This window comes from Semicossyphus pulcher, unplaced genomic scaffold, assembly GCF_022749685.1.
Source record: "Semicossyphus pulcher isolate SPU_LCO1_2020_fin unplaced genomic scaffold, fSemPul1.0.p SCAF_18, whole genome shotgun sequence".
NCBI lineage: Eukaryota > Metazoa > Chordata > Actinopteri > Labriformes > Labridae > Semicossyphus > Semicossyphus pulcher.
The window spans coordinates 1613103-1622493 of record NW_027211691.1 but is presented as its reverse complement, the minus strand read 5'-3'; the positions used below and the strand labels follow the sequence as shown (position 1 = coordinate 1622493).

Genomic DNA, 9391 nt, shown 5'->3' with positions numbered 1-9391 from the left:
GATGTTAAATTTAGAGTATGCATGTAAAAAAACACAAAAAAACCCCATTATTTTTGAATTACAATAATAATTATTAAAGGTTTTTTTTAAAAAAAGCTTAAAGTTTTTTTTACATTTAAAATTACTTTAATCCATTCCTGATCCATTAAACAAACTGAAAAAGAAGAGTGTCTTATGAGTCATTGAATTATTTCTTTAAAGTTAATTCAAAATGTAATTAACTAAGTTATTAATTTATTAATCATGTATTTATTATTTTCAATAATAGTGCCTCTTTGCTATTTGATTATATTAAATTTAATATTAAAAAAGAAATTAAAAGAAAATTTAAAAATTTAAAATCTGCCTCACACTCCAGTCCAGCAGGTGGCGGTAATGCGCCTTTAAGCTGTTTTGCTAAACGTCATAAAAACTACAAAGAAGAAGAAGAAGAAAACGCACTTCCGGATTACTTCCTGGTTGTCATGTTTGAAGTTTCGTGACTTAAAAACAAATCGTTTATGAACAAAACGTTGCGGTAACATTAGCAGAAATCGCTGTAGGTTCAAGTTAAGCGAAGATGGCCACAGAAGCGGACAGTTTGGATAACGTGTTCGAGCTAAAAGACGACAAAGTAGCTAGCAGTTAGCTAACTTATCTCCCAGCCCTGCCTGCTGCTCAGGTTTTCCCTGCTTGGTTGATAATGGAGAGGCTAATAACCAAGCTAACAGAGAAACATGTCCTTTTTACGGCTTCCCTCGCTATAAGGCTGGCCTTGGTCGCTTATGGAGACTACCAGGACAGGACAATGGTGGTGAAGTACACTGACATCGACTACCATGTGTTCACTGATGCTGCAAGGTTCATTACTGAGGTAACTCACAGCAATCTTCTCACTTCTGTGTCAGTTTTAAGAAGCTAACGAAGCTGTTATATTTCTAAACTTGATATCTAATATATTGCAACTAGATAAACACCATTGCTGCAAAGTAAGTTTACTCACGTCCTACACTTTAGAAACATTTTAATGTTTAAGTATTCAAACAAATCCTCAAGACATAAAAATAATATCTATGTTTCGGAGAGAGTCAGAGCAATATTACTTTTTACAAACAAATAGAAAAAATAATTTTAAAAATTAGCAAAACAAATGATCAAAAACAGTTTGATCACAGAAAAACGAAACACTAAGTAATGGAAGAAAGGTTAACGTAAAATACAAGCCATATTAACATGATCAACAGAAAGGTATTTTTTATATCGACTGCATTGCCTTCAGATTAAGACTGTCGACACACAAAATAATTCATTAAATTAGATGTTTTGTTACTTATTGAACTCCTCAACTTCAATAGTTGCTCCACCTTGATCAGCCATGAATTTAAATACCTCTATTCAATATAAATGTATTAATAATAAGGACCAAGATAAGTCACTCCAAACAACACACTGTCTTTTGGGGCTTCAAAATAAAAGCTCAGTGTATAAAAAACCAAAAACTATCACATCAACTCTTTATGTAAAGTGTCATTTGATTACTTTAATTGTTATTTGTCACTGTATACATAAATATTGATTTATTGAATAACAAAAATGATGCTAAAGACCCAGTGATCAAACCTTTTCTGATCGATGAGCGCTCGACTTTGATTCTTTAACTGTCATTTGTTGCTGCTACTTCTGTACTGTATGACATCATTTTAACAAGGGGTACAGGGGGGGTCTCCATACAACAGATCAACCTACCGCTACACGCCTCTCCTCGCCTGGCTGCTCACCCCAAACATCCATCTCAGCATGATGTTTGGAAAGATCGTCTTCATCGTGTGTGACGTGCTGTCAGGTCTGCTCATCTACAGAATCCTCCGTCTGAGAGGACTCAGCTCGGAGGTACGTTTTCACACCGTTTCTAACAATCTGATTGTATCTGACTGTACACTGACTGACTGTAGGTGCACACATCTCATTAATTCTTCAAATAGCAGAATAAGGAAGCACAGTGCAGATAAAGTTGATTTTCAGAGGTCTTTTTGTTCAGGCTGCACGTCGTGTTTGTTCTCTGTGGCTCCTCAACCCGCTGCCGATGGGAGTATCGAGCCGAGGGAATGCTGAGTCCATCCTGGCAGCCCTGGTGCTGGGGACGCTACTCTGTATGGAAGGTATGATTGATGTCTGTAAAATGATGTTGCGATGCGTACACAGTCAGCCGCTGTGTTAATACTGTTTTTTCAACCTTTCTTCTTCCAGCCCGGCATCTGACATGGGCAGCCATACTTTATGGTCTGTCAGTCCACATGAAGATCTACCCCATAACATACGCTCTGCCCATCATTCTGACCCTGCGCACGTCACAGACTACATCAGAAGAGGAGAACAATGGGTGGAGGAGAAGGTGTAGGAGGCTCATGGGGTTTATAGGAAGCTTCCTCAACCGAGAGCTGCTCCTCTTTGCAAGTGTGTCCGGAGGAGTTTTCTGTTTGCTCACGGGACTCTTCTATTACATGTGAGGTGAACAGAAACTACACACTAACACAAAGTGTTTAGAACCGCCTGAGCTGTTCGACTTGACATAGCAAGTGTAAAATATTGCAGTTAGTCCCGAGCTTCACAGCGTAGGAGTGAGTAAGATACTCCAAAATGCACACTATGATTGATGAGAACTGTGATTATTAAGCTTTTTACACAAGATGTGGGTAGTTATTATTTATTTAAAAAAATACACAGATTATGAAATGTTAATTCAGACATGTATGTTTTTTATTAGGGAACAACACAATCTGGTTCTTCTATTTGAGCTGCAGCAATTAATCCATTAGCTATCAACGGATGATTTAATATGCAGCTTTGATGATTGATTATTTTTCTTAATTTTTAGGAAAATATTTAAAGTCTATTTTATTCCAGCTACTTAAAGTCGAGCTGAGACGGCATTTCGAGAGTATCTATCTTCCTTATCGTGACGTATGTCCGAGTGAAACAGGACGTGCAGGCGGGACATATCATCAGAGGGATTTGATTTGATCGTTGAGAAGTGGGCGTAGACAGACGTTCTCCACAGCGCAGTAGCTAGCTAACTGGCCGAGCGTTCTTGGTGCTCTGCGGCTAAATGTTGCAGATTGATTGGTTGAACTTGTTTGGTGCTAACTTACGTAAGCACGCGTGAAATTTAGTTTAACCGGAAGAAAAAATGATCGGATTTTGATATAAGAATACGAAGAAATGGATTTTCTGGGTTTTTTGGCCTATATTGTCAAACAGATGCACAAAATTACCGGGGATGTGATCTAAAAGGATTAAAATGACATTTTTGATTTCACCTCGACTTTAAAATAATAATCTTGAAGATTCGTCGTTCTCTTTGGCGACACCTTGTGGCGATACACGCTAATTGCGGGAGTACACTTCAGATATCCAGACAGTGCTGCATGTGTGACGTCCACGGTCGGCTCCGGTTGTAACTCTTGATTTTCCTGGCTGACGGTCGCTTTCCTTTTCAGACTGTTTGCTTCATCTGAGCGTCGAGTTTGTTTCTTCTTCTTTGGATTTTCACTTCTTGTTGAAGTTGTATCTGTAGTCATCCATCTTTTCTTTGTTTGTTCAGCCATAGTAGATTACTGTTTACTCGCAACACTTGCAGAGAGCGGAAAAGCAGCCGCTTAGCTCCGCCTACCCTCTCTGGCAGACCAACCACTGCTGGCTGATGGAAAACGCGTCACTAACTGGGCGCCGCCACAGACACCCAGCCCATAATAATACTATATACTACAAACACAAAGGCTTTTATCAGTGGGCCATAGGCTCAGTCACCATTGTGTTACCTCATTCAGAGATAGATAGAGACTTTCAGACATTTATTTAAGTGAAAATCGTTGAGATTATTTCTTTAAATGTGAATATTGTTTGGTTTCTTTTCTTCTCTGTGACAGTAAACTTCATATCTTTTGGTTGACGATGTCATCTTGGGACCTTAAAAACAACATTTACCATTTTTTACCATTTTATGACCCGACAACTAATTGGTTAATTGTTTGAACACAGAAGATCAGTTCTGCCCTCTTTGAAATAAAGTCCTCATATGTTAAAAAAAAAGGTGCTTAAAATGTTTGAATGTAGTCGTTCTGATTTGACTGTAAGCCTCTCTCAGTGCTGATAACGTTACATTAAGTGCGACTCCTCTCCTGTGTTGTCAGGTATGGTTGGGAGTTCCTTCATGAGACCTACCTCTACCATCTGACCAGACGGGACATCAGACACAACTTCTCTCCATACTTCTACATGCTCTACCTCACTGCAGGTATTCTCCTCCATCCTGATTTCCAGAGAGAACTGCAGAACGGAGAAGAAAGAATGTGTTGTTATGTATTGTTCCTGCTCCTCTGCGTTACGAGACGGGGTGAAGTCAGAGCCGGTGACGCAGCTTCCTAAGCCTGCTTTAACTCTTCTTGTCTGTTGTTGTTGCAGACAGCAGCTGGAGCCAGTTGCTCGGTCTGGCAGCGTTCCTGCCGCAGCTCGTCCTGCTGTTGGTCGCATCCTGGGCCTTTCACTCTGACCTGGCCTTCTGCTGTTTCCTGCACACCGCCGTCTTTGTCTCCTTCAACAAAGTGTGCACTTCACAGGTCCATCAGCCTCAGCAGAGATCAGATCATGTTTTGTCTTGCGGTCATTATCAGCTTCAGTTGGTGATGAGCACCAGGCCTCGTCTGTTTTTCACTTCCCCCTGTCAGTCATCCAAATCGCTTAAAGGATCGAGATGAGTTATTAAGAATGGACGGCTGGATTCATAAAATAAGACATATATGAGTTTGGTTTTGCACAAATATGAATCTTTATTAACAGATTCTGCAGAAATATGCAGGAAAAAAAACCCTGTCTCCCATCGGCAGTCATCTGACCACGATTTAGCTTTTTATTAATCTCTGTAAACAGACATCTGCAACTACAGCCAACATCTGTTCTTAGACGTCGTCTCTCTGCTCCATTCTCGCTTCTCATGTTTGTAGTTTGACTGTAAACAATGCAGCGCAAGGAAGGAGGGGTCGAAGTCGGTTATCACTAACTGCTGGCTACACTGGAAGCCCTGAAAAGTTAGCTGCTGCTCCCAGAGGAAACATCCACATCAGATGATTGTACAAATATAGATACTAATACGACAAATTCCAAGTGGCAGAAAGGACACAAAGGGTGCCTTCACAGGTAACATGTATGGTTTGCTTAAAACTAAAACCTGAAAGTAAATAGGTCCAGTTAGTGAGGTTGATTTGGGCTGTCATATTGACCCAGGTGTGCACCAAGCAAACAAACACAGACCACATGAAGAGGTGGATCTTGGTCAGCTTTAAGCTGTTGCAGTTTGTCTGTGGTGAGAAAACAAACAAACTTCAACACTCTAATTCTACCAGCTGAGTTTTCGAAATGTCTCCCTTTCATCAAAGTTTCATTAGTTTTTTCTCCAGGTTACCCTTAATCATCACCGAGAATATTAGTGTAACATATGTTTCATACTTCAGTCTCACATAGCCTGACAGCTTGTTATCCTTCTGCAGTACTTCCTGTGGTACCTGTGTCTGCTCCCTCTCGTCATCCCTCACCTGAGTCTGTCACTCAAGCAGGGGATGGGACTTCTGCTCCTCTGGTTCGCTGGACAGGTAATTATATTAATTACATTTTTATTGCTATTAATTATGACTTCAGATATGCAGCTTTTTAATGAAACCTTATTACAGTAAACTGCCTTTAATTAAAGTGGTGCATCGCTAGTGGTGGCTGCATTGACGCCTTCCCGTCACTTTGAGGGCTGCTCAGCGTCTGTGGTCTTTAGTTCACCTGCATGGACTCTCATACTAACAACATTTAAACAGAAGACTAACAGAACTTGTTTTGAAATGTTTGAACTCATATTATTCTTAGTATGAAGAATATTTTCTTTCCCCTCTCAGGGACTCTGGTTGGGCCCCGCCTACTTCCTGGAGTTTGAAGGTTATGACACCTTCCTGTTGATGTGGCTCGCTGGACTGCTCTTCATGATCATCAACTCCTTCGTCCTGATCCAGATCGTTGTTCATTACAGACCGACACAGAGACTGAAGGTGGAATGACTCGGATGATGGGCTGTGGATGTTAGACAATAAAGTGTGTTTTTTGTTTAACCTCCGGCTGCCCAGGTCTTAAATCACTTTCTCATATAATCTAAATAATTTCTGCACAAAGCAGATTTCTTTTTATTGTGCGTAAATATGAAACTTTCCAGACAAAGACGTGGAGCTCAGGAAACTCAGTTCCAAGATAATAAGACCTAAAAAAAGAAATCAAACAAACAAGAACAGAGAAAAGAAAGAAGATTGGCGGACAGCTGGATTTTTATTTCCATTGAATAAAAGATTTTCTGTGCAGGCCTCAGAGACTCACACAGGGCATTAAACTGCTGCTTTCCACCTGTAACTAAGACACATATATTTTCCATTAGCCATCAGGAGCAGACTACCTGCTGTAGATCAGAGATGATACAATATCACAAAGTTAAACAGCTCTGTAAGAAAACATTCAACACACCCGTCTCGGTCTCTGGTTTGCATCGTCACAACTTTGGGATGGAGACGGAGACGGGAGGAGGGGAAGAAAAATCAGATTTTCATTCAGTTTTTTGTGACCAAAGTGAACTGAGCCTCACCTGCATGTGAATCAGGTGGTTCTAAAACAAACAGAAAACAGCTTGACATAACTCACACTCAGCACAAACACACCCAAACCGCTCGCTCAGACAACATACGAACAATTCCCTCTACTCACTGTTGTAAAAGAAAGATTGGGTACAAAACAATGACCCAAAGAATAACTCGATTACATGAGCATGAATAATAACTTTATTTATACAGCACCTTTATAAACAGACAAAGGCAGGAAGGAAGGTCACAGAACATTCAGCAAAGAGGCCGAACAGAGTCGTCTAGAAAATTCAACAAAAGGCAAGAACGCAAACACGACAGGTCAACAAGAATAAGTGCAAATAAGAGTGATTCAACAGAAACAAAGGCAGTTAAAGCAATACAAATAAAGGGATACAATAAAGAAATAAAAGGTTATAAAGAGACGACGAAAGCACAACATCAGCTTTATTTTGAAATGACCTCTTTCAGACTTTTTTGAAAATGATTCGGTCAAAGAAAAATGTCTGAGTGGATGGAAGGATCAACAAGGAGACGGTTTTAATGAAAGGCGTCTTTATACATTCAGGCTGCAACCGATTCAACCATTCACACATGAAACACTGGTGAGCTTTATTATCCTCAGAAAATGTGCGTAGAGAATAAAAGCAACATTTAGGAGCCAGAGATCCGTAGGTGTGAAAAGTTCAGATTTACACACCTGACTCTTGCTCAGCTGCAGTTCACAGTTCTGACCAGCAGGTGACAGCATGCCCCTTCATTAGAGGCAGTTGAAACATCTGTCCTGGTGTAACCCTCGCAGATTAATCAGTCAGCTGGAGCATGAACACAGCCTCATACGAACATACTGGCAGTGACTCCATAATCTCACTTACTCTCCTGATCTCACATGAAAGTATCAAACGCTCTCTGTGGTCACTGCTGAGCAGGTGATCGGGCGCCTCCCTGCAGGACGCATGTATTATTAAAACAATAATAATGTGTTTTAATGTGATCAACCTGAGATACACAGGAGTCAGGGTGGAATGACATTCTTCTAAATCATTGTGCGCGTGTATGTGTGTGTGTGTGTGTGCGCGCGCGCGTGTGTGAGTCACGGTCAGCTGCGGCCTGCATTTCTACTTTATGAATCACCAGGATGCACTCAGGGACCTTTCAACTGGAAACTGGCCACTGGGCAACATATTTTCTTGTAGCACTGTACACACTGAACACCACATCAGCAGATTATCTTAAAAACCCAGAGGCTGGAAAATATCTACAAATGTTTCTCCTTCTTCTTCTTTCTCTCATGTTTCATTTTTTTAGAGCGATTTGTCCTCACCAGGTATTCTTGTACTTTAAAGTACCTACATTTATTTGACAAAACATTGATTCATGTTGTCACCTATAATTAATTTTTACAATGTCACAGTTTTATGTAGCAGACGCTTTTGTCCAAAGTGACGAACATGAGAGTTAATACGACACGAGCGACGATCGAGACAGGAAGTCAGGAAGAGCCAACAAACAAGACAGTTTTAATTTACTATTTCTCAAATAATTATAATAATATCACTGATCCACATATTAAAGCAGCTGAACAAAATGAAACGTTTACTTAAAGTAATTGATAAATGATTCAGATTAAAGGTAATGCATTAAAAGTGCACATTGTTACAACTAATGGCTCAACAGTAACAACAAGTAGCCAATAACAATGCATTAAAAGTTCACATTGTTTGGTAAATGTACTGAATAGTAGATGAATGGCTGATGAGAAGCCAATGTTAATGGTTAAACACCCCCTGCATGAGACTGTGGGGGCAGCAGCAGACTGAGACCCCCGCTCTGCAAGAAGGAGCGCGGCCGCAGGTCCTTCGTACCCGCTGCAGTCACGCTCTGTAACACCTCATTATAGTGTTAGAACAGGACTGCAACTGTCATCATTCATACTACAATTATACAGATTCTACTCCCAACATTGTTTTACTACATACCAAGTTCATAAATGCTTGTTATATAATTCTGTGCAGTAATCTTTGCTACACTGAGTTTTATTCCTGCATTATGTTTGATCTCATGTCTGGTTCTCATGATGCTGCACACCAAGTGCGTTTCTAGCTCTTAAAATGGATGAACAATTTTCTGTGCAGAAAAATAACATGCAGATCAATCAACAAGGAAACATGTACACAGTGTATATTATTTTCTATATTGTCATATTTGTTCTATCCTTTTACTGCCACCTGTACTTGTTCTCTAATTTTATTACTTGAGTATTTAATTTTCCTGATTTGTGAGCTGCTGTAACGAGTAAATGTCCCCTTTGGGGGATCAATAAAGTTTATCTTATCTTATCTTATCTTATCTTGTAGCCAGAGGTAAAATAAAGAAGTTCAAATAGTTTGCCACAACTAATCACCTAACGGTCACATTTAATAATAGCAGATAGAAAGCTGAAACAGTCAAAGTAATGATAAACAATAAAACAGGAATAAACAGGTGAAATGTTTATTGTTCTTTCAGACAAATGTAGAATAAAGTTTTGCCACTCAGCAGCAGCACTTTGCTAACAGTGTGCAAAACGGCAGATTAGATTAATGTTGTAATGTTGTTTAAAATAAAAAGTTAAATAAGAGGAGTTTGGTTAAAAGAGGTCGAGACAGATCATTTGAATGAAATAATGTTAAAGCGATCCACTTGATACAATCAGTGGTCTGGGGCTTAATAACATCCAGGTTAAATAATATACCAACAAATAAAATATA

The 9391-nt window shown here is 39.7% G+C and overlaps 1 protein-coding gene across 2 annotated transcripts; it reads left to right on the top strand.

Annotated features, from left to right (window-relative positions):
- Positions 1 to 454: 454 nt before the first annotated feature.
- pigm (phosphatidylinositol glycan anchor biosynthesis, class M) lies at positions 455 to 6316 on the top strand. Of its 2 annotated transcripts, XM_069667517.1 has the most exons (8): positions 455 to 853; positions 1696 to 1869; positions 2018 to 2138; positions 2227 to 2482; positions 4170 to 4273; positions 4441 to 4595; positions 5523 to 5624; positions 5916 to 6316. In XM_069667517.1, exons 1-8 carry the CDS (start codon positions 683 to 685, stop codon positions 6072 to 6074), a joined length of 1242 nt encoding a protein of 413 aa, XP_069523618.1. In that variant the 5' UTR covers positions 455 to 682; the 3' UTR covers positions 6075 to 6316. The 2 variants fall into 2 exon arrangements, 1 of the variants encoding a protein (XP_069523618.1); XR_011308561.1 differs by lacking the exon at positions 5916 to 6316 and having other exon boundaries at positions 4441 to 5172; positions 5523 to 5603.
- Positions 6317 to 9391: the final 3075 nt, after the last annotated feature.

Excerpts from the sequence above, each read along its gene's own strand:
- pigm (XM_069667517.1), top strand. The coding sequence starts at position 683 with ATGGAGAGGCTAATAACCAAGCTAACAGAGAAACATGTCCTTTTTACG. Across the intron at positions 1,870-2,017 it reads TGAGAGGACTCAGCTCGGAG|GCTGCACGTCGTGTTTGTTC; the intron begins GTACGTTTTCAC and ends CTTTTTGTTCAG. Across the intron at positions 4,274-4,440 it reads CATGCTCTACCTCACTGCAG|ACAGCAGCTGGAGCCAGTTG; the intron begins GTATTCTCCTCC and ends TTGTTGTTGCAG.